Source organism: Amblyomma americanum, chromosome 5 (assembly GCF_052857255.1).
Source record: "Amblyomma americanum isolate KBUSLIRL-KWMA chromosome 5, ASM5285725v1, whole genome shotgun sequence".
Classification (NCBI taxonomy): domain Eukaryota; kingdom Metazoa; phylum Arthropoda; class Arachnida; order Ixodida; family Ixodidae; genus Amblyomma; species Amblyomma americanum.
The window spans coordinates 189,150,843-189,176,194 of record NC_135501.1 but is presented as its reverse complement, the minus strand read 5'-3'; the positions used below and the strand labels follow the sequence as shown (position 1 = coordinate 189,176,194).

General features: G+C 49.8%; 1 protein-coding gene across 2 annotated transcripts in view; it reads left to right on the top strand.

The window, feature by feature from the left end:
• Positions 1-25,352, top strand: part of trh (PAS domain-containing protein trachealess) — a 90,364-nt gene that overhangs the window by 24,238 nt on the left and 40,774 nt on the right. For both annotated transcript variants that reach the window (XM_077666186.1, XM_077666185.1), the window contains exon 2: positions 19,165-19,406. In XM_077666186.1, the coding sequence (XP_077522312.1) occupies positions 19,175-19,406 (232 nt within the window). In that variant the 5' untranslated portion in view covers positions 19,165-19,174. The remainder of the gene's footprint in view (positions 1-19,164; positions 19,407-25,352) is intronic.

Sequence of the window (25,352 nt, the reverse complement as noted above, 5' to 3'; positions counted from 1 at the left end):
TGCAACGCCACGTTGCACGTTGCCAGCACTTCGACTCTCTGTTCCCTCGCTGAGAGGAGATCCAAAGAGCGGGATACTGTCTGGCTGAATTAAATCTAGATCAGTCAAATCTGCATCTATTTGTGGGGCATCTAAAGAACTGGAACGAAGAATTTGTTCATGGGCTTCAGGGGAAAAATCGACATTTATTTGAACGGCCCTTCTTCGGTTTTGCGTTGACCATTATAAGCATTCTTTGACCTACATCGGTGGGTGACGTGCTAGTATTGGTTCTTTTGGCTCGTTTCGGATAATTCTGCATCCCATTTGCTGTTGACGCTCTATCGCTTCTTCACAATTCTTTTATTTCTGCTTTGGCTTCGCACTGGTTTAAGTTTCGCTCGATTCGTTTCTATTTCATAGATTTCTCATCGCTACCTCTGGTTTCGATTAGATTATTATGGGTGACGTGGAGAATGTTCCATTTTGCCGGAGCCATTTCGCCAAATGTTACGCAGCGCCTACCGCGTATGAAAAGCCCATTCTAATATCAGATGCTGGAAAAATAAACAAACAAGCACAGCTCTGCTGTTGCTCAGCAGCGGCCAGTACAACGAAACCATACGCTGTCGCGACGCAGTAGGGGACGTCGCGGCGATCACAGTGTAACCCCTGCGACGGCCCTGGAGCCGTTTCATTTCCCTCTCCCTTCGTCCCGCAGGTTGAGGGGGAGAGAGGGAGAGACGCGTGGGCGGGAAGACTCCCATTAGGGATCGAAATCAAGCGCGACCTCAGGTGTATATATCTATAGCGCGTATACGGACGGAGAGAGCGAGGGTGGCTCGGCGCAGTGCATGTAATGCAGTTACGATCCTTCATGCCGCCCCGCGCTCCCGATGAAAAATGCATTCGCGAACGACGGCGCGCCTCATAGCGCGCGAGTGCGCATGCGCGGTAACACTCCGGGCCATGGCATGACGCTCTCCTGCTGCCGCCAAAAAAACAAGGGGAGTGGAGGAGAGGGGGAAATGGGGAATAGGAGAGGGAGTTGCAGTATTCGGCAATCGCAGTATAAGCGTACAAAACACCGTGTCATAGAGAGAGAGAGAGAGAGACAGGAAACAATGAAGGAAAAACAGAAGAGAGCGGAAAACAAGGGGAACCGCCAAAACACTTTGTATAGGTAGGAGCGGCGAATGATGAGATTGGTGCCTGCGCTTCGGAAGCGGTTTGGCCCGCCGCGCGCTCTGAGCGTTTTGGCACTTAGCCTAATTACTCGTCCCGCCAGCGCTTTGCTTTGTCGGCTTCGTTTTATTTTATTTTTTTACGACTGGTACAGCCGTGCAGTGAGGTGCTTACGTGGTAAAAAGGGAGCGGTCATCTTCTTTTGCCTGCGCTGTCTATTTTTTTTTTTCGACGACGGCTCCAGGCTCCCGTGAGAGCGATTTGAAGAGCAAGTAGCGGCAACGTCGCCGTGGTTTGGCGGCGGCCTCAAATTGGTCGCTGCTACTTCAGCGCTGCTCAGGCTCGCTGACGCGTGCCGCTGCTAGCGTTCCTGACGCGAGCGAGGTGACGCCCTTTTCCAGGTTGCGGAGACGAGCTATACGCTGACCGCTGGCGCTGTCAGCCTCGAGGGAATCGCGGTGCTGTTGTACTGTTTTCCTCGTATAACGGCACTGCGCCAGTGTTTCGCTGGCGGACATCGCGCTTGTACCTACCTCTCGGTGAAACAATGTGCTGCCAAATACGCTCTTTTTTTCATTTTTCTTTCAATTTTTTTTTTCATGCAACGACCGCTGATAAGGAAGGGCACGTTTCCCTCTTCTGCGGCGTTGGTCTAGCCCTAAGACACGCTGATTGGTTCGCATGCAATGACGTCACGCATGACATCACTGCAACGCGCCAAGCTGAATGGTTGTTCGCGCACTATAACGTCATCGGCGATCTCCCAGACAAGAATACAGATAACAATGAACAAAACAATATTGTAATCACCACTGCATAGATTTGTCCCGGAACCCGCCCTGTAAGTTTTTTATGTCGATAGGGTATCTCTTTCAAAAATATAAATGGTCTTGTGGTTGACTGTAATACGCAAGCGCGCTAAACGTTGCAGATAAGACAGCACTAGAATCAGAGAATCTGTCAGAATTACTGCAACTTAAATGTTTTAACTATTAAAATCGCGACAAGTACACTCTGGGCACGAAAGGAATAAAAAGGGAGTAAGCTCCTCTGTAGCGCACTTCGTTTAAGGGGCATGGAAACGTACCCAAGCCCCGGGGTGTAGACTTCCATCGCTAAAAACAGAATACCTACGGTTGGCAACAGAAACGAATTCCCTCTTAAAAACATGCAAAGTTCCAGCAGTTACAAAGACTTTATGCGAGGTTTTAATCTCCTCCATTTGGTAAGCTCAGGACCTCGCGCGCCGCATTTAAGTCTCCTCGCATCGCTAATTGCATCACTTTACTATATTTCGCAGTAGTAATATACCTCCGTTGGCCAAGAGTAAGCACTCCGTATATTTAGTGATCGAAATCTACTCTGGAACTTGGGTAGCATGCGCTGCCCCTAAAAGGGAGTGTGCCAGAGGATAGCTTACTCCCTTTTTACTCCCTGATATAGGCGTACGTATTCGTGTCTAGAGTCTATCGAATGTCTCCCTGTGCTCAATTAGTATATCTCTCTGCTCGTTTTTTTTTGTTTTTGTAGCCCCATAGCACTGTTACTTCCTGCGTGTCAAGAATTAAATAATTTCGCACATTTGTGGGGGGAAAAGTAGTTGTCACGCTACAGTGTCCATTGGTGGTTTTAGGGATGAGTACTTTTTTTCCCATTGTTTTATGCAGTTGAAATTTCACAAGTAAATGACGAAAGTGTGACATAGACCTCAAGCGTCTAACGTAGCACCATCCAATCTATACTGCTGGTACCAGTACTCGTAGTCTCTCATTTTGGTACACGTGTTCCAAGGTCCTTGCAAGTGCAAACATTTCTTCGGGATTCAGAAAGCAATATAGCATACTGGCAATATAGCGCACTGGCAGTATAACACATTAGCAGTATCGCACTCTGTCATTATAGCACGCTGGTGCTTGTCCTTTCAGTTTGCTGTACTACTTTTTAAGCCATGAACCATACAGCGCACCTACAGGATCCGTTGAGCCATTTTTTGTAGCAAGCAAGGAAAAAAAAGAAAGGTACCGGTTTTCGAGAATTGGCCGTTCCGCTCCAGAGACGCGCAGCTTTGCGCAATGCAGGCCCATGGTACGTTGTGTTGCGTAATATTTTCATCACGAACAACATAATTACACAGCCCTCCGCGGAACGCAATGGTTCGGAGCACTTGGCTACGCCATCGCCGCAGTCTGGTAACGTTTAAGGCTGCAAAAATCCTCGTCTAGGCTGAGGCAAGCTCTCGAATTTGAATTTATATGAACTGGCGACCGCTGCTACCTCTTTGAGCTACGAGTGGCCCGTTCTGGGTTAGGGAGGCAGAAAAATTGAGTAGAGTAGACCCGCCATGCTTTGGCTCGCCTTAATAGTTTTCGTCGGAATAGTTTAGAAACGCGGAGGTGCTCTGCCCCGGAGGTCGTTTAGCTTCTAGCGATAGCGATTCTTTTGTTCTGTTTTTTTCAGATTTTCAGAGTCTGCTCTGTAAGTCCATTACGAATTCGCTGCTGAGAGCTACACTACTAGAAAATGTAAACCGTACCACTTGCAGCGTCGGAAATTTAGGGCCCCGTGTCGAGTCGGCAGTGGTGTAAAGCCTTTGAAAAATGTAAGAACTCAATGGGGGTTTCCTTTTGGGCTATTGTGTGTGGATCACAGTGCATCGCCGTCGTTCCTAATTCTCTCGAAGGTGAGAGAAAGCCTCTTCCTCACCACTCCGAAATTTAGGAATGCCACGAATCCTATACGTGTGACTCAGAAGCAGCCCCCCCCCCCCCCCCCCCCCCCCCCCGGCTTTTTACTCTTCACGAAGGTTGTACTCTCTGAAACATTATTGTCGGTTACGTTTAGACCGAACCTCGTTTGCAATATTCTTTTGCTTGCGTATTCGCGTACATAACACCGGTCCATGGGTGGTCAGCCACTGACCTATCACGTAGCTATCTTGGTCAAATGTTTTCCCTAAATATTGGACCAACACTTTTCCCACTTCGAGTTATTGATCAATTCGCTCTCGCCCTATACCGTAGGCTTCCCGTCCCGGTTAGCTCAGTTGGTAGAGCGACTGCTCCGGTGAAGCGGTGGCCCCGGATTCGAACCCCGGACCAGGACGAATTTTTCTTTAACTGCAGAGTTTCAGAGAAAGCTGTATAGCTTTCTTTTGAAGCCGTATGGCTGCGCTTGGGTGGGAGCCAATGAGAAATTAGCTGCCTAATTTCGTAGCTATCTTACGTGAGAGGATGTGCGCATCCTGCTTTGAGGGTCTGATATTATATAGACATGACGAGCAAGTGTTTCCTGATGCAGCCATAGCTTTCTTTTCCGCCTAAGTGATATTGCTATAGGGAGACACCAAACGGTGAACCACGCCCTGATTCGCTTCCTTCCTTCTTTTGTTAATTCCTTTGATGAACTCGTAGCTGTATCGGGGAGTTAGGGAGGTTCCTATATCGGCGGCGTATAAGTCGACATCAGTAATCGAGTGTTCTGTGACGTCTTAACGTTACGCTACCACCTCCTCACCACTGACGGTATCTTTGGCCCAGTCAATCACCTTTTGTACTTTTACGTATTTTGACTATGTCTAAGGCCCCGTTTCCCTGCCCCCTCCCCCCCCCCCCCCCCACCACCGTCAACAACAACAAAAAAAAAACTCTCTTTCATTGTTCAGGGAGAGGGGTTGTTTTCCTTTTCGCATTCTCGAAGTCATGAGCTGCAATGCAGCACTCCAGCTCAGTTAAGTTAGTCCTAGAGTAATTATTCAGAGTACGTTGAATCAGGACTTTTGCCTGGACTTGTTGGTGCATTGCTAATTGTCGGGGAACACAGCGCGAAAGAACGCGGACAAGACAGGGCGGGATGAGCGCTCTTCCCGTCTTGTGTGTTCCGCCCTCTTGTCCTCCTTAACTCGGGCTGTGTTTTCCGTCAATTATTCACAGTAAACTGGTTAAGCCTGGTGTAGGCTTGAAAAAGGTTCATTCAAACTGCGCTACGGCCGCTGGCTTCGCAGTGGCGCGGCGATCACACTCCGGCACATGGACGTCGTACCGAGCGAGAGGCACGGGTCGATTATTCCCGTCTCCGCGACCTCCGCCGGGCCCGGGGCGGATATTCCTGGGTCGGCGCATGCGCACGCAAGGCCGGCTTCGCAATCGATTAGCACCCCCCCCCCCCCCCTCCCTCTTCCGTTTACGCAAGCGCCCACATGCATCAGCCGCGACGTCACGCTCGTCCGCAGCACCTGATTGGTCGGCGCGCGCGCACAAAGGTGGGGTCCGTCTGCGAAGCCCCATTGTGCATGCGCGCGGCGTCTGCGGGACTGGGCGAAGAAGAGCTAGTGTTTTTCTTCCACCCGTCTTTCTCTATTTTTCCTGTCTTGGCGTGTTTGCGAGTGAGCCAGCGGGAGAGAGCGGAGGAGTGTCTTTTGCTGCGTACCGCGTGAATATGATGGCGCCGCGGCGCCCTGGCCTTTGGCTGCGCTGTATAGACCGAAAACGGTAAACGCTTCGTGTTCGAACCTTTGGACTAAGAATTTATTTCGATGCGAACATGTGCTGTAATGGCGCCGCAGTTAAAGCGTTCCCGCGGGAAAGTAGAGCCTTTCGTAAAGTATCTGTGACCAACCAGCAGGCTTTCGTTTCTGCTATGCATTCAACCCTATTTGTAAAGGGAAAAGATGGATGGGAGTCTGGGCGCTGTCACAGTGTACACTAATTCCACTTCTGCTCTCGAATTTAGCCTTTCAGAATACGGGGGCTTCATCCTAGTCGAAATCAAGAGGAAGAAATGGGCTTGGGCGAAGCTTGTGATGCGAAGGCAAGGTAACCGCTGGTCCTTAAGGTGGGTTTTCAGACGAGCGGACGGGATCGCGCGTGTCACGTGACGTGAACGTCACTGCTCTGAGCGACCTTGAGCGGGCGGCGCGATCTTTTCCGGGCCCGGACCGCGGACCGAGTGAAAAAGGCGAGCGCCTTTTTCAGTCTGCGGGCTTTTTTTTGCTTCTAGGTCAGTCAACGTCGGCTAGAGCGCTCGTCTGGCTAGCTATCCGGAATGAAGTCGGCTTTGATCGATGCTGGCGCCTTTCGTTTTGGCGCGCTTTTCGCCGTATTTTCCGCTCGAGTGCAGCATTGTGGGCCCTTCTTTTCGTGTTCCGTTCACTGCGTTGTGCACTCCGCATTTGCGGCACTGCGTCGTTACTGTTTGTCTGAGCGTGTGCCCTTGCGTGAGTGCGCGCTTTGCTTTGTTGTTTCTGCTAATATGAGTAATGTTGGAAATAAGGCGCTCAGTGACGAAGCGACCGTCGCGTTTTTAGCGCTCGTTGAGAGCTGCCAACCTGTATGGAATATTTAACACGCTTACCACCTCAACATGGTGCTAAGGAATAAATTGTGGCAAGAGATCTCCACGGAAAGAATGAGCGACATCCCGAGTCGGCCCTGTACACAGTCGGTGCGTAATGTTTTTTTTTAATTTTTTCCTTATTGAAACTTTCGAGCTAAGTGGGCTCTCGAAATTGCGCTTGCGATGCATTTTACTTTGTTACGATTCCCTACGTAGGATTCTTGAAGACACTGTTTGGAAATCAGCGCCGGACGTTTCGAAATGAACGCAAAAAAATTGAGAGCGCCAAAGAGCGGCCAGGGAGCCACGCAAACAGAGCCGCGCAGACAGCGCAAGCACGCTGGGGGAGAGAGTGCGCGCGGATTGTCCGCTGCATTCGTGTGAATGCTCGACGTCCGGATCGACTCGCGGATGCTTGGTCACGTGTCACGATAACCGCGCTGACGCGCGCGGACCATCCGCGATCCGGTCCGCTCGTCTGATTCCACCTTGGAGGGTAACGGAGCGGATTCCAAGAGAAGGCAAGCGTAGCATTGGGCGGCAGAAGGTTAGGTGGGCGCATGAGATTAAAAATTTGCAGGAAAGAGTGGATGCAGCTGGCAAAGGACAGGGTTAATTGGAGAGACACGGGAAAGGCCTTTGCCCTGCAGTGGGTGCAGTCAGGCCGATGATGATGCTGATCATTACAAAGGATCAAGTATATCGCTTCTCAAAAGTAAACCCGGGAAATGCTGGGGGAAGGGTGGGTGGAGAAAGGTCGTCTATGTGCACTACCACGTTCTTATTGAAAAAAAAATACAGATTAGGAAGGGTGTACAAAGCGAACGTTCCTTTCTCGGGTCTGCTGTCTGGGCTTATTTTAGTATACGCGAACTCACGAATTAAGCCTTTCTTGCGGCCATCCTGTATCCCTTCATAAACGGCTGGAAAGAAAAGACAAAAGCGGTCGTCATATGGGCCGGAAGCGCTATGCCAGAACGTACTAATGTCCGATCTCGCTGTATCAAGCAAGTGAAAAAAATACACAAATGACTGTCCTCCACTCTCAGCGATTATTTGTGAATTATGCATGTATATATAAGCACCGGCGGCTCCAGATTGCGAGCGTAACGTTGCAGCGTACGAGAAGAAACGCGCTTATCAACTTACGTGTTTTATAATACACAGGGGAGCAACTAGGAAAAAAAAAACATGTAGGTACACGCATTCAGCTGCGGAGGAAGGAGTCAGACCGAGAGTGCGGGTGCTCGAACGAGCCCCGCGTCTTCCCCGAGCAGCAGCAGCAGCCGCAACAACCTGCAGGATAGATAGATCACGACCCTCCTCTAGCTCCGTCCTCTGATATGATTTCCGAAATAGCTTCCGGTTAATAATCCAGTAGCACTTCTTTTTCGGCACACCCCGCGCGTGCCACCGTACCCCCCCGCAGTCGGAAGGCAGCTTGGATTGTCCTTATTTCCTTATTGATTATTTTTCTTACGCGAAGGCTTCATCCGCCTGTCCTGCATGCGCGCATAAGGGAGGCGATGTTCATTTTCCTCGTCGGCCATTCATCCGTTCCCTCCCCCCTCCTCTTTCTATCCGTTACGGCGGCACGTGCGCGACCATAGAAAGATGAGGGAGAGGAGGAAGTTATGAAGAGGAAGGTGGCTTTCGGTCGTTCGCTCGCCATCTGTGATGCGGACGGTTGATGTGCACGCCGCTTGTGCGTGGCCAGGAGGAAGAGAGACGCTCTACCGCTCAGCGTCACGCGTGGTAGCGGGTTCGATTCGGTAGCCAGTGAATAATAATAATAATAATAATAATAATAATAATAATAATAATAATAATAATAATAATAATAATAATAATAATAATATTAATTGGTTTTGGGGGAAAGGAAATGGCGCAGTATCTGTCTCATATATATCGTTGGACACCTGAACCACGCCGTATGGGAAGGGATAACGGAGGGAGCGAAAGAAGAAAGGAAGAGAGAGGTGCCGTAGAGAGGTACCTGGGGATCTTTAACGTGCACTGACATCGCACAGCACACGGGCGCCTTAGCGTTTTGCCTCCATAAAAACGCAGCCACCGCGGTCGGGTTCGAACCCGGGAACTCCGGATCAGCAGCCGAGTGCTCTAACCACTCGGTAGCCATTGAACGATTTTCGTTTGAGGGATGAATTTCTAAAGCTTTCCGTGTGCTTATGTTTAGCTCTTAGGCTTGCTAAACGCCAAGTGGGTTGAAATCTTTTTTCGCCGCCCACCTATGACAAGCTCACCTATGGTTTAGGGCGTAGGAATAGTTTAACATCGTCAGCTCTGTCGGGAAGGTTTTCGGGTGTTCTCGGAGGGGTGCTAGTACACGCCTAGCGCAACAGAAGACTCACTGACATCGCCTTACCGGAATCTGAAAATAAATATTAGTTCAATGAGAACGGACTATCGCCGTGTTTAGATGCTGGCCAACGATGATGTGCCATCTGTGGTTTATCGGTTTGCAAGCTGGTTTTGTTAGGAGGGGGAAAGAATCATTGAAGGAAGAGGGGGGGGGGGGGTTGCTACGTCTATCGCTCTGTTTCTCACTTTGGAGAAAAGGAGAACAGTTTGGAAGCTTTTTTTCTTTTTCTGCGCGTTTCTGACGACACTTGTCTACGTTAAGTAAGAAGTTTAAACATCGATATTACGTATAGAAAACATAGTCATGACTGCGCGCAATGTGTATTTCACTGATTACCATAGTCGGTCGGCATTGGCCTCTTCCTGTATGTTGCGGCCGTCTGCGGGGTCGTCACTTATCGAAGCTTATCGGTGCGCAGTTCTCTCCACATTTATTTTAATGTTCGTTTCATAAACGCCGCTTTCGTTCTGCTGGGGAGCACATTCAGCCTTCAGGACTGAGGCGATTGCTTATACCGCATAGCCAAGCACCGGTGAAAATATAGGGTGTTACAAGAAATAAAGACTAAGTATAATTTTCAGAAATAGGTTTTTTAAGGAATAATTATGGCCTTTGCGGCATGGTATTGCCACGGTTGGCATACGCCAGAAAACCGGTGGATCATCCTAACTAGTAAGATGGTTAACTAATTTCTAATAATTAACTTTTTACCTATTAGAATTAGGCGTCTAGTAGCAATTATAAATTTGTAGCCGGCCGTTAATATGCGCCATAGCAGCTTTTGGTATTTAGAAAACGCGATTACCCTCGCTGCTGTGGCTCGACAAAATTTGGCTGCATGGTGCGAAAATACGTGCGCTTTCGAAGGCATGCAGGCAGAGCAATCGATCCAGTGGACGTAATTAGTCGAAAAAGCCAAACCTAGGCCAAAGCGAAAAAGCCAAGAACGATCCTCGTTAAGGGCGTTAACGCATCCATGAGCGAATTCATAGAGACGTAAAATTTTAGGCATCTTCGCGGGTGCACTTTCTGGCTCTCATCTTAAAACTGGGAATAAACTGCAATATCGCTTCTCTATACTGTACTAGATTTTATTTAAAGTAAAAGACAAAACGTGAACATCAAAACGGGATTTTAATAGAGAGAGGTCAAATACTTGTGGGGTCTGCTATCAGTTCACAAGGGCGACGACCGTTGTTCGAACTGATTTAATTTATTATTTTTCAAGATTTTTTTTTTACCTCGCGTTTGCGTTCTCTTGTTCGCGTTCCATTGGTCTCCGATAGTGCGTGCCCATTCGCGCTGACACACACGAGTGGCAGGGAACACCTATATAGTAGCACCGAGTCCCGCATATTCGTTCGGCCGGTAAGAGGTCTGTTCTTTAACACGCTGGCTAATGGTCTTCCGGGGCGTCGGCTCTGGCTTATCACAGCCAAGGAGAGAATGCGTTAGTTCTTGAGAAAGAAGAAGGCCCATAACACCTTCCGAGCGAGATCTATAGCCGCCTGTACAACCCCGGCACATGCCGGCGGCCAGGCTGGTTTCTTAACTGGCCGTGTAATGTCCCCTGTTTATCTTGGACTCGTCGCATGAGGGCGCCCAAGGTGCCGGCGTGCGCGCCCTAAGGTCAACGGCTCCCTCTGTACACGCTTCGTGCATTAAGAGCAATTAGATTCGGCTTTAGCGGGTCCCCCGCGCACAACCTCGACACAACTCTTCCGGACTCCTCCGCTGCGAGTGCCGACGGCGCGCGATGCTGTAGCGATGCGATAGGTGCGAACGGCTCCTGAGGGGGCTGCAGTGGTCCGTGAACGCAGTTTCTGTCTCATCGGAAAGGCCGTTTCGCGGTGGTATTGACGGTCTCTGGTTGGGCCAAGGTATAGGCTCCGAAGCCGTTTAGATTACTTCATCCTGTCTTCGTTCGTTTAATTTACGCGGCGGGGCGTTTTTGTCTTGGTTCTTTTCTGCAGCGCTGTGCAAACTGAACATGATCGTCGTAAGGGCGATTATGATGATCAAGGTGATGGCGTTGGTCATGACCACTATTATGATGATGGCAAGAAGAAGGGGACATGAAGGGGGAGGAGCGGGGCGGGGGGGGGGGGGGGGGTGAGAAGGAAACTAAGAACGCATATGAAAACAGCGGACGGAGAGGCGTAATTTTCGGTGTGAGCTTGGCGACCGATGTAAACAGCGACCAGAATGTTCACAGAGTGGGTTGTTATACTTTCTCAATATTAAAATACCTCACATCTCCACTAACAACTTGTTGCCAAATTTCGATGGAGAGCTAATAGCGTTTTATGCGAAGTATTTGGCGAAACATCACGGGGAGAATGAGATGCGTGGCAAGGATAATGGCCGTGCAACCGAAAAAGAAACTTAGGCACTGCCGAGCTGAGCGTATGGTTAAAGTTGATTAGCGGTCTACTGTCTCCTTCCTTGTGCCTTGTTGACTTCAAAAGCCGATAGAGGTACTCCCGCGGAACGGTCCTGAAAGAGTGAATGTTTGAAACCCCGGCTGACACAGTTCGGTGCCAGAAACTACTCACGGTACCATGTCAAGCACGGAGGAAACACGCTCAGTGAACCGCCTGGTGTTACAGAAAATAACAGAAAGCGAACACACTGCACCACACAACAATACACCACTCCTACATGTTCATGTTCGCCCATTTTCTGGATCACACGTATCTTATAATCGCACATAGCTGATCCTTGAGCGCGCCAACTTTCCTACCAGCACACCCCAGGGCCGCAAGCTAGAGTTTTAATTTATGACATGCTATGCCGACCAAATTTTACGCCCAAAACGGATGCTGTGAACTCTGCTGTCTCACAAAACCTTTCGCTGAAAAAAAGAAAAAAAATTGCAGATACCTACAGTCGGCGGCAAAAGTCTCCGGGCCGCGTTATCCGCAAACGAAGTCGGTAGCTCTATAATAATTAGCCGCCGACTTGAGTTCGCTCCTGTAGAGGGGTAGGAAGGTGATTTTGACTCTCACTTCCACAAGTGCGGCCTCTAAGCTGTGGTTAATGATAGAGTCATAAGCTTCGTTCGCGGATCACGCGGTCCATATATAGACTTTTGTTCCCGACGCTGCATCCACGAAACGCTCTGTGCAGCTGCCGAAGATATGCACTCCCATCGATCACACTTGCAGTTTGGTAACAGATTGCCGAGCCTTTTCTTTCTCTTATTCTGCTAATTGCAGGATCTCCCATAGAAGCCTAAGTGTTCTATTGAGGCTATCTAGTTCTCCGTCTTGTACCTCTTCTTCTACCACCTTCTCTAAGCTCACTTGGATAAGATTAGAAAACGCAAGGTGAACAAGGCGCTGTAGATAAGCCTCATTCCGCTGACCAACGTTTCGACAATAAGACTTCTTTTCGTCCGGGCAAGTCGTCTTGTCGAAACGTCGCTCAGCGGAATGAGGCTTCCCTAGCGCACATTGTTCACCTTGTGTTTCCTAAGCAGCCCTTCTTCCCATCTTTCTCCGTGCCCCGGATAACATTAATAACTTATCCTGCTAGCTACGCGCACGTGTACGCAGGGTGCGTTTGTAAAGACATATATGTGCTGGTTACTGTTATCCACAAGAGCTTGCACCTGAACTGCTATCCTGTTGCGCATGGGCTGGGGCAAAATTACCTCCGCGAAAAATGTAGCGTGGAAGCCCTCTAGAGTGTTTTTTTGCATTTAAAATATTTGCGGATTTCATAGCTTCTCTCAAGGTGGGGAATTGATTGCGGCATGCCGCACTCCAGCCGCAAATTCGTAAAGATAGGTAAATTAGACCTTTTAGAGAGCAACTTAGCGCTTTGGTACTCTCAGCCACGGCGCTGGACCAACGACTCTTTGGCTGTTAACGTTGACTTTTCTACCTGTGGTGAACACAACGGTGCGAGCGCGCGCGTGTGTGTGTTGTGTGTGAGTGTGTGTTGTGTGTGCGCGTGCGTGCGTGCGTGTGCGTGCGTGCGTGTGTTGTGTGTGTGCGCGTGCGTAAGTGCGTCTGTGTGTGTTGTGTGCGCGCGCGCGCGCGCGCGCGTGTGTGTGTGTGTGTGTGTGTGTGTGTGTGTGTGTGTGTGTGTGTGTGTGTGTGTGTGTGTGTGTGTGTGTGTGTGCGTGTGTGTATGTTGTGTGTGCGTGTATGTGTGTGTTGTGTGTGCGCGCGCGTGTGTGTGTACAGTTTTGGTCAAAAGTCCTAAGGCCAAAGTCTTTTTGCTTCAGCCGCATAACAGAGCCATTACGGCACTTAATTATTAAAACCCGAATGACCTTGAAATGCTAGCAGAATGTTTCTTCTTGCGGTATAGAGAAGCTTCCTGCTTGACTCGTGTTTTGAATGATCCGCTACACGGAGCATTCTAGGAACTTTGATGTCACTGCGGCTGAACGCTGTGTCCTTAAGACTTTTAAGCAAGACTGTAGGTATATAGATATATGTAGGCTAGCAACGAGAAACGAGGAAGGCCACTCTAGCGAGCCCAGCGCTGGGCCCTACGTGAGCGCCGCGATTTACGGTTATCGGCTTCGAGGGGGCTCCTTCGACCTCCTCCGATGGCACCCCTCCATCTTAGCGCCGCCGATGGGGCCATTGTGGCCGGCCGTTTCTACACCGCGGGCCGCGCGATCATCGGGGCCGCGATAAATACATCCCTCTCGGCGGCCCGCCCCTTATTCTTGTGCCGACAGCGGCCCCCTTGTGTGCTGTCGGCCCCTTTTAACGGGAATGTACGGTACCCGGCGGCGTCTGATTTATGGAACGCCGCCGATATGGCCGGCCAATGCGTTTCTGAGCGGAGTTACGTGTGAGCAGGGATTAATTCCCAAGCCTTTTTTTTTTGCGCGCTTGGTAAAGATAGGTGCCCCTTCTCGCTTCTCCGTACTGATGGGTGAATTCTGGATGAATACTATGATTAACCGAGGTAAACGCTTTGACCTGTAGTCTCATCGTATTTGTCTTGCACGACAAGGCGTGGGAAATCCCGTTCTCTCGGTGTTAACCCATTGGCAAGAACGTGTGCTTTTCACATGCACGAGAAGCTCACGCTTGCAGCCTGCCCGGGTAAAGTTGGCAGTCTTTAGAGAGTTTTAGTTTCACGTACGTAGAGGCTTCACGTACGTAGAGCTCTTACGGGTGACCAGTGCGCATGCGCAGAACGCAAAGGGCATGCGCGAGTCTCACGTACGTACGCGAGATTCGGATTTTTACGTTGCGGTCTTTGCGTTGCTTGCGTACGTAGCGTTGACAAACATGGCGGCACCCTGCCGGCCGCTTCACGGCGATAACAGCTTCGTCGCTAATCCCTCGAGGCGATATGGTGTTCTAAACTGTTGTATTCGCCTTCGATTTGCCCATTCTTACCCTCGCATAAGGTTTCAAGCGACAAATAGCTTTTGTTTTTCAGACAGAAGGGCGATTTTTCAGCTGCTAAGCCTGACGAAGTAGCGTTGGTCGTCGTCATAGCAACGGTCTCGCTTTGAATGGCTTGGCTTAAAGACTTGTCTTGGATGATTTGGGCTACAACCAGTGTCTGTGTTTCTTAGTAGATGGCGCTAGGCGTAACGCGCGGCATGCTTCGCGTACGTGTAACTATAAGGGTTTCAAAGCACCTGCGTGCAGGCTACGTAGACTTCTCACGTTTGCGTACGTGAACACTCTGCGTACGTGAAACTAAAACTCTCTTTTCTCAGTTCACACGATATGCGGGATCCCGGGACAGATTCGGGGCGTTCAGTAATGGGGACATGTTTGGTCAATTGTCGTGTAATGCTTCCACATGTAACTAATGATCCGTTCCTTTCTACTCTTTGTTTAGTTCTTCTTAGATTCTTCTCCACCTTATGGGAGTTCCGTGGCTCTTCTGGTCGCTCATATGGCATCTCCACTGATAAGTCAACCGGTGAACCAATCAGTGGAAGTTTCCTTTCCCAATTGAAGTGAGCGTTCTCTTAAGGATGCCCTCTCCCCACCGCGGTTGCAAGCACATCGCAAGGTTGTATAGTAAAGCACAAAAGTAAGTTTCACGCAAAGGTTTATTGAAGCGCTCCGTTTCCTTTATATGCAGCTGCGCTAGCACGGAGAACTAGCACCCAACAAACCCGACCTCCCGACACTGGCTGGGAGTCCATATATTCGGAGCCGGGGCATAAAACACGCGTTGTGCGTTTCGCGTTCAGAGATGGGAGCGGGTCAGCGCGGTGTTGGGCATATCGCCGCTAGACAGCGGCTCGTAAAACCGCGGGCCGTGCACTCTGAGAGATCTCCTTTTCAATTGCGTCCTGCCCTGCAATGCAAGAGTGGCCGCTGGATATATAAATCCCCACGGAGTGCTTGCCATATGTACGGTGGGAACGCGTGCGTGTGATGTATATATTCGCCGCGACTTTGAGGCCGGAATTTTATTGGCCGTTCTCTGGGCACCCTCACTTTTTGCGTTTACAGTCGTGGCTGTCGGCTTGTTTCGAGTTTTTTTTTTTTTATGCGCGTGCAAATCGAACGCGCAGAAAGAGATGTTTACGTTGATAGAAACGAAACTGAAATTTATTCATTAGCTTTGTTCTTTCTGGTTGCTTCATGGAGGCTTTTATACTATACGCGAATGAAGAGGTATAGAACGTGGCTTTGTATTTGTACAGAAAACATAAAACGGGAGAAAATTTACACCGACCGCAAGTTACTTCGTGAATTGCACGTATGCTGGTTCCCTTACAAAAAATTGTTAGACAGTCTATAGAATGTCCATACACTTCTGTCTATGAAGTCTATAGTCTCTCTATAGACAATCCCTAGAGGACAGCCTATACACAATACAAATCCTATAAGAGAGTCTATTATAGATTTATGGCCGTACACTTTTTGTACACTTTTGCCCATAGGCAGTCTATAGACTATGAATAGACAAAACATCTATAGAAAGGCAATAGTCTAGAACATGTCTATAGACTGTCTACAGACCATTTTATAAGGGTTAACACGGAGATGAAACAAAATTATCTTTGTTCATTGTTAATTTGATCTAACATTCTTGCGTTATATAGCAGTCTCTTCCGAGGCAGGGGCGTGCATGTTACCAATGTAGTTCTCTGCGCTGTGTCTAGTTTTATCAAGACTCCGTGCAGCGCGGTTCACCTTAGTACCTTATAAGCAAATGAAGGCTTGTTAACTTTATTAATTGGGGAGGAGACAGAGAGAGAGCGGGACGACCAGCACACAGCGCAACATTGTATTTAAACATAACACGCGCTTTGTATGTTTAAATGGCGGGAAACCTATGGGCTAAGAAACACGAAGAAATAAACGAACGACATGACATACAGCTTTTGCTCCATTACAGGCGGAGGAATAGATATGGGTTTTTCTTAAACGCGAGAAGTATAGACGTGCTAAGAATGCCGCCCGCAGTCCATATCTTTCTTTACCGACTTGCGCGACGCTTTTGTTGCGGTGTTTTCCGCACATATGTTCGCTCCCAGTTGGCCTCCCCTTTATCGTCGCAGAAATTTGAATACAGGCGTTCCGAAATCGCCAGGGGAGCTGCAAAGGCCAGCGCTCGGCATTCGCGATTCGTGCGCCCCCGGGGTTGGGGAACTCGCCGAGGGCCACCCGCGTGTTTAAAAACTCCTGCCGCTTTATTATCGAAGCTGTTGTGTTAGTGCTGCTGTTGTTTGTTTGTTTATTTATTTATTTATTCGTGTTCTTGCTTCGCCAGCCGCGTAAAAAAGCGAAGCGACCTACCTTTCGTTTTTATTATCTTTTTCTTGAACTGAGATCGTGGGTGATAGCGCTGCATTGTGGCGGGTTTGTCCCAGGACTCGTCGCGCCCCGCACCACCCTTCCCGTCTTTCAAAAGCCGATACTTAAAGCTTGTCCAGCCAAAACGGTGCAGTGTGGTAGGAACTGTACCTGCTTTCTTCCAGCTTCTTCCAGGGGTTGAATTGTTAGAGCTGCGGTTTTCATACATGAATTGCTCGTGACTGACCGACAGCTCATGACTAGTCCATCATCATCATCATCATCATCATCATCATCATCAGACTGACTACGCCCACTGCAGGGCAAAGGCCTCTCCCATGTCTCTCCAGTTAACCCTGTCCTGTGCCAGCTTCGACCACCCTATCCCCGCAAACTACTTAATCTCATCCTCTTACCTAACCTTCTGCCGCCTCCTGCTACGCTTGCCCTCTCTTGGAATCCACTCCGTTACGGTTATCTTGCCTTCGCATTACATGTCCTGCTCGAGCCAATTTCTTCCCCTTGATTTCGGCTAGGAGACCGCTGCCGAAATCAGCTAAGTGGTTGAGCATCCACCTCGCATGCGGGAGGTGCAGGGTTCGATCCCCTGTTTTGTCGGGTACCCAGCGGTGATACAATGGGCACTAGCTTTCTCCTGGTCTGGTGCTCGGCTTATTTAGGGTGAAATGCTTGGGAATCGGTCTACGACCCCACCTTGAGTAGAAGAAAAGACCTTGTGTCATAGCGCTCTTTGGCCATAGACGCCCTTGCGCTATAAAAATTCATATTCATCATCATCATTTCGGCTAGGACTAGGATGACTGGTTATCCGTCGTTATGCATCATACTTAAGGAGTGCTGGGGCTTCTGTGCAGTCATTTGCGAGGCTTTGCTTTACACGTGAAAAGCACTGTGATGCCAGCCGGAGTTGACAAACTTGCACTGCATGGCACTTCTACGACGGTGCGCCGCTTTTGTCACACGGTGTATTGTATAAGGAGGCGGGAGGAGAAGAGAGAACGAGTTGTTCGCGTGGGGAGGTGTGTGTGTGTGTGTGTTGGGGGGGGGGGGGGGGGGGGGGGGCACTCGCAAATGGGTCTTTGTTTTCGTCGAATACGCCGTTCTTAAAAAAAAAAAATCCGGAGGGAGACCGCTTTTTAGTTTCTATTTTTACGCCTTATTGCTTTCGGTTTTAAGGCCGCCTCCAAGCTTCCCGCTCACACCCAATTTGTTTTCTCCTCTCGCCCGGCTTGTGTGTACGAGCCGCGCGATTTCGGGAAGCCGTGTGGCGCTTTGCGATAAGCGAACCTCGACTCTGCTGCGTCTCAATCGCGCAAGGAGAGATGCTATAGACTCTGCGCGAGCCTTATTCTTTCTTTCTTTTTTGTTTTGTTTTACCCTTGACTGCGTGCCTTCCTCTCCCCGATTTTAAACGACCGAGCGGGGTTACCTTTCTGTCCGTGCTCCTTTTCGCGCTATTTATATTTTTCACTATTTACTTCTCGAGCGGCTGAAATTGAGCTCGTGCGCAAGCCCGAGTAATAGAAGTTGTACCTTGGGATAGGTTTTACAAATGACTGTTTTTTTTTCTTAAATAGTGAGAAGAGCCGCGAATTGTGTGTGGTATAAGCGTGTATTTTTTTTTTTTTTGATGAACAAAAAGCGCAAGGACACAAGAACGAGAGCAGAGGAGCAGACGACAACGAGCGCTACACTCCTCCAAAGGGATTCCGCGGAATTCCGTTCCTCCACGGAATTCCACGGAGAAGTGGCATTCTGTGGAAGAATACAATTCCGTGGAGGAGTGGAATTTTCTTTGGAGGAGCGGAATTCTTTATTATTATAATTGGTTTTCTGGGGAAAGGAAAAGGCGCAGTATCTGTCTCATATATCGTTGGACACCTGAACCGCGCCGTAAGGAAAGGGATAAGGGAGGGAGTGAAAGAAGAAAGGAAGAAGAGGTGCCGTAGTGGAGGGCTCCGGAATATTTTCGACCACCTGGGGATCTTTAACGTGCACTGTCATCGCACAGCACACGGGCGCCTTAGTGTTTTTCCTCCATAAAAACACAGCGCCGCGGTCGGGTTCGAACCCGGGAACTCCGGATCAGTAGTCGAGCGCCCTAACCACTGAGCCACCGGCGGCGGGTGGAATTCTTTGCAGGAGTGGAATTTTAATTCCACTCCTGGAATTCCGTGGAGGAGTGGAATTTTATGGAGGAGTGTAGATCCGTGGAGGAGTGGAATACCGTGGCACTCCTTTGAAGGAGCGCAGCGGTCTTCTCGTCCTTGTGTCCTTGTGCTTTTTCTTCCACGTCACGACTACCAACAAACCCAAAATACTACTCTTCTGGATTATTATTTTTTTTTTCAGTGGGACGGACCAATGATTTTGTGGCGAACATTGCTTGCGATTTTGCCCTGCTCTGTACGGGTCCCTAACTGACCGTGCGATGCCCATATATATATATATTAGCAGATGCCATTGTCTTGAGTCTTGAGTGCTGCAACTGAGACGGCGTGCCCTCTCCGTCTCGTCTCGCAGTATCCTCGAGATGCGGCAAGGAAAAGAGCCGGGACGCAGCCAGGTCACGGAGGGGCAAGGAGAACTACGAGTTTTACGAGCTGGCCAAGATGCTGCCGCTGCCGGCGGCCATCACCAGCCAGCTCGACAAGGCCTCCATCATCCGCCTCACCATTTCCTACCTGAAACTCAGGGACTTTTCCCAGCACGGACACCGGCCCTGGCACAGGGACCCCGCCTCGTCGCCCTCCAGGGCGCTCAAGGTGGGCTCTTGTATATTCGCAAGCAAGTCTGACTGTAGCGCATGGGCAACGCGTGTCAAGCCTCGTCTCGAGTATTTTTTTTGTCAGGGCAAAACAATCAGGTCAAAACAATATGATGCTCCGGTCTGCGTAGACAGGAGGAGGCGTTCGATGCAACATCAGTCAGACCTTAAATTCCGGATACGGGTTCACTGCAGCCGTGATGAAAAACTTGAGGAACACTTCAGCTGACCTTAAGAGTAGATGACGTGATAGCGTTAAATGGTCCCTACGGTAACATGGGTGGGGGGGGTCCCCTAGCGCGCACTCTTTCACAGACGTCGATTCATTGACACGTTAATTGGCATCACGTGCGGCTTTATTACGCATCGTTGTCTATATTAATTAGCGACGCTGATTAGTGGCGTTGATGAAGTAAGTGTCCGCGTAATGTAATTCTCCTACTGTACGGTGTGAGGTGATTGCACAAGGCCGCCATTTATCTCCCACTGAACTAACGCTCCTCATTGTGGTGTGGAGGTAGCGTGGTCTTCTACATACCTAGAGGACAGCGGTTAGATTCCTCTTCACCAATCAGCTTTCTTCTTTTTCAGTAATAATAATAATGTTTTTTTTGGGAAAGGAAATGGCGCAGAATCTGTCTCATATATCGTTGGACACCTGAACCGCGCCGTAAGGGAAGGAATAAAGGAGGGAGTGAAAGAAGAAAGGAAGAGAGAGGTGCCGTAGTGGAGGGCTCCGGAATAATTTCGACCACCTGGGGATCTTTAACGTGCACTGACATCGCACAGCACACGGGCGCCTTAGCGTTTTCCCTCCATAAAAACGCAGCCACCGCGGGTCGGGTTCGAACCCGGGATTCTTTTCCAGCAGAACTGCTTTTCTACCTCACAACCCTTTCGACCACTCAGGATTTTTTCATTCACGCCTACGTCCGGTTTTCGGCCGAGCGCTAAGTTTTAACGCTACCGCCTTAATATCCGGGCTGTAAGATTCGCTGGGGGCCCCGACAAGGTGTTCGCAGCAATCGCGTAAGGAAGGCGGCTTCAACTCGTCAAGCGATTCGGACGCCTCTGCCTAACAAAGCCACGCAAGAACTGCTGCGCTGACGTCACCTTTCTTTTTTTATTGTTTTTCTATCAAAGTTTGCTGCCTACGGCACTGCCTGTTTGCGCGTGTTTCTCTCCGCGCCGTTTGTTGCGAGCTCGTCAAATCGCTGCTTGCGAGCTGTCCTCTCGAAACGACGTCTGGCGTCTGTTGCTGCCACCACGCCCGGCAACGAATGTCAGCGTCTAAGAGAGTTCGCTAGCCTCACCCGCATTTCGCGGCGGTCACATATATATATATATATATATATATATATATATATATATATATATATATATATATATATATATATATATATATATATATATATACTATATATATATATATATATATATATATACACTGTACGCACTGAAACGGAAAAAGCGGTGATGACGCAGCGAGTTTTTCGGCGTCGCCACGCGCGCACAGCCGGCCTGGCTGTGTGTGACGGCGCCGAGAGCTGATTCGGCCGATTTGACCGAACGGCGCTCGCAGATCGCTAACGGCTCTCGGCGGCGAAAACCTTGCTTTGCTGGAACGCCCGGATCAGTGTGCGCTGCGCAATTTTGCTAATGGCTCCAAGTAGCGCGGCCGCTCTCTCTATAGGAGAGGGCCGATTAGCAGCGGCTAGGAGGCTGCACCGTACAGTGACCGGGCTATTGAGTGGGCAGGAGTGAAGGGGAGGAGGGCAGTGAGAAATATACTGAGCTAAGCATAAGAAGGAGACAGAGAGAGAGAGAGAGAGAGAGGAAGAAGTAACGGTGCTTTTGTCGGAGGCCAGCAGCTTTGCCGCGGAGGGGAAGGAGGATTTTATTGTGAAGGCGGGGCCCGTTTTAGGCTCATTGTGCCCTTTGTTTTCTTTTTCTTTCTCTTTTTTTATTCGTTAACGATGCACGGGGGCCGCCAGGCGGCAGGGTTGGCTGGGCACAGGCGTTGACCAGTCGGACACGCTTCGGGGCGGTTCAGGGGTCAGGTCTGCTTTTCGACCGTGGCGGCAGGCAAGCTCGGCAGCGTGCGTTTCTAAAAGTGACAACGCGCTCGCTCGCGTCTGAATGTATGAGCGATCGGTTGGCGTAGGCTTGACATGTGGCGACCCGCCTGGACACCGTTTAGTTTGTTTCTTAATTAGTATGACCGTTGTTGCCATCGCTGTGCGCAGCATTTGTTTGTTTGCTTTTGTTGCGAAATTTTGCCCACGAACTCGGCGGAGTTCAGAAAGGGGCTGAACACGGTGAAAAGGTTGGTTCGTCACGCGTGGAGTATAATGGCCCCCCCGCGTTCGTTCTTTTTGGTGATTTTTTGTATTTTTAGAACACAGTCCTTGCGACAGCGTGAAAGAATATTCACTGACCCGGCCACATCCCTACTCACTGAAGGATGACGCAGCATCTCTAGTAAATCAACACAGGTCCGGAAAGAAATGCAATGTTTCCGCCCCTCTGAATGCCTTAATCCACGATACGGTGATCGTGTTGTAATATCGCTGGATTCCTCAACGTCCCCCCCCCCCCCCCCACCCCCCCCCCCGTATGTTGGCTTTATCGCGTCGCGTGCGCCATTCGAAAAAAAAAAGCGCCGTTTTAGCTTCCCTGGCTCCCAATCCCTGGCTCCCAACCCCAACCCTCCTGGCCTCACCACTCCCGCCTGATGATGACGTATTGGAAATTAAGACCCTATAGCCTGCTCTTTTTTTTCTTCTCTCTTTTCCTGCATCCATTTCAAGATTTCACGGGGCCTTTGTTTTTAAGCCTCGCGTGTTCCCGTGCCGATCTTTTTTTTTTTTCCTTCTCGCATTACTGCATTGGAGTCGGTTTGAACAAAGAACAAAGCATGGCACATCCCGATTTAGGGAGAGAGCGATAGAGAACGAAAGAAGGAAGGTAAGTGAGAAGCTCGGGAAGCTGCCGTATTAGTTTCCTACCTCTCTCTCTCTCTCTCTCGAGCCCGTTTTCTCATACGTGATTCCGCGGCTCCCGTTTTCTTTCGCCTTGGCCCCATACCCGCTTTGTTTCCCCTTTTCCTCAGAGGTCGGGCCTGCACGCTGCGTAATCCCGTGCGGAGCGGTGCTTTCGTACGCCGCCGCCTCCGCCGTTCGTCCGTCCCGTTAATATGGCCAATAACGGGAATGGAGGCCCGTCGCCGTAATCAGCGCCATCCGATAGACGGGACTGCTTTGCCTGCCCGTTGGCCCGATGCCGTGGCCAGTTTGTGCCTTGGGTCCGCGCGCCTCTCTCCACCTTCGTCCCCCTCCTCTCTCTATAGGCACAGTGGTCTTTTTGTTTGTTTTTGTTTTCCCTCCATTTTCCCGCTCTCCCCAATTCAGCTTCTCTTTACGGCCTCTTCATCGTTTCCCCAATGCCTTTTGTCCCCATTTATCCGGCTTGCCCTCTCTCTCTCTCTTCCTTCACCCGTTGAGAGAAAGAGGAGGAGGGTGGCCCGATATGCTGCGTGACCACTCAATGCGCAGCCTTGGCGCGTGGTTGCCGTCTCTACGGCCTTCCCGAAACTCCCTTTTGGGGACGCGACGGCTCCTTTCTTGGCCCGCACTCTCCCATTGTTCGTGCCTCGCTACGGCCTCCTCCCTAGGGCACCCCCCCCCCCCCCCCCCCCACCTTTCCGCGCTTGCTTTGCGAATTACCGCGAGAGATTCCAATTGGAAGCAGATGAGAGATGCGAAAATCCCGATAGCTTTTTCTTTCGCTGAAGAAGCAGTTGCTTCCAGTGATGCTCGAAGCATCTTGTGATAGGCATATATTGTGAATTAAGGGATACGACGCAATGCGCGACAAACACAAGTATTTCTTGTTCTATCAAGACGGAGCGTAATAGCTTTAGTCTCTGTAAAGCGCTTCTGGAAGTTGTTACTTTTTATAAACTGCGCCTTTATTCTGAGTGTTGCGTTTCTGTAATGTCATTAAAATATGTTTTAGAGAACTGGAGCATTTAAAGACAAACTGTATTCCCAAATAGCAAATTGTAAGAAAATAAAAGGTGCCACGTGACATCTCCACCGTCGTGCATTTAGATCAAGTTCGAGGCACAGTCGTTTGTGCGCTTATCAGCGAGATACATGTTTGATTCTGTTTTGGTTACCTTCGATGGTTTGATTCGAGTCGTTTCTTTGAGCCGCACTTCGTGGAGCTGTTGATACCCTTCTCTCTCAGCTTGATGCTTTTTTTTCCTACTAATACGCCACTGCACCGCAAACGCGTCCAGGTGGATCAGCGGTTATGGTACTCGGCTGCTGACCCGAAAAACGCGGGTTAGATCCCGGGCCGCGGTGTTCGCATTTCAATGGAGATAAAATGCCCGAGACCCGTGTGCTGTGCGATGTGAGTGCACGTTAAAGAATCCCAGGTGGTCGAAATAACCCAGAGCCCTCCGTTACGGCATCCCTCATAGCGTCGGTCATTGTGGAACGTTAAATCCGATAGAAAGAACAAATAAACAAATGCTTTCAAAATCTCTACATGACTAATGCGAAAAAGAAATATGTATACATAGAGTAACAGAAACTGTTTATTCAATACGAACAAAAAGTAAAAACATTTGTAGACATTCTATTCAAAAGGATGGTAATTGCCGCTAATGTAGAGTCGTAGCTGGCAGTCATTTTCCCAGCAGATACAGGCCATGGTGTCTTCCGTGATCGGCGGCACTCGGTTGATCCGGTCCCTTCATCTTCTTCTGAGTCACTTACAGGCTCAAATGCTTAACAGCGGAGAAAGACCTCTCGTCGGGCGTTCCATCTCCCAATCCCTGGCGCCCTTTAAAAGCTAGGGTGAGGTGTCTCCCGTCTCTCCTGGCATCCCAGCCAGCGGCGATCGTGTTGATATAGGCTTCTCTTTCGCACCCTCGTGGCTACACATATATACCGGTCGTGGCCTGTTTACACTGGGGCCACGGAGGGGGAGGGAGGGGGGGGGGATGCCACAGATTCTCTGTGGGTTACCGGAGACCCAACCCCGGCGGGCGCGGTGTAAAGCTGCCGTTCGGCCGTCTTTCCCTCAGTTTGAGACGATAGCGCCGAAACCGTGAGGTCGCACTCAGGCCCACGAGCGCGCACACACGCACGCACTCGTTCAAAGTGCCTATAAATCTGAGCAGATTAGTGCTTGCTTCGGGGTAGGTTTTCCCGCTAAGAGATGGCGGGGCGGAGAGCCAGGCCGCCGCCAAAGCACCGGATTTGGACCCCCGCTCTCACCCGGTTATCTCTCGCCATTGTCTGCTCTTAAGAGGGTCGGCCGACGCGCGAACGGCTCGAGCTTCCTGTGTGCTGGCAACGGAGCGACGCGAAGCCTCCGGAGGTTGGGCTGCTGGGACGGGCGCTGTTGTCTTTATTCTCCAGCAGCCTGGCTCTATAGGACCGGTCACGTGTAGCTGTATAGAGACACGTTTTGAGCCGGCGTCTCGTACCTCTATTTACTTCTCCGTTTCTATGGCCTCCTTTAATGAGCAGTTAGAGTCGTAAAGAAGAAAAAGTGAAAAAAAAAGGGGTCATTTTTTCCGCACTGGTCTGCCTTTTGTCAGACTCGCCGAAAAGGTATTTTTTTTTTTGCCTCACCAATGAGATGCGAACGCGGGGATTCATTTCTTTTTAAATGATGTGGGTTTGTAGTGTCGTTATGCGTGTTTTCCGCTTTAGAGTTAATAATAATAATTGGTTTTTTGGGGAAAGGAAATGGCGCAGTATCTGTCTCAAATATCGTTGGACACCTGAACCGCGCCGTAAGGGAAGGGATAAAGGAGGGAGTGAAAGAAGAAAGGAAGAAAGAGGTGCCGTAGTGGAGGGCTCCGGAATAATTTCGACCACCTGGGGATCTTTAACGTGCACTGACATTGCACAGCACTCGGGCG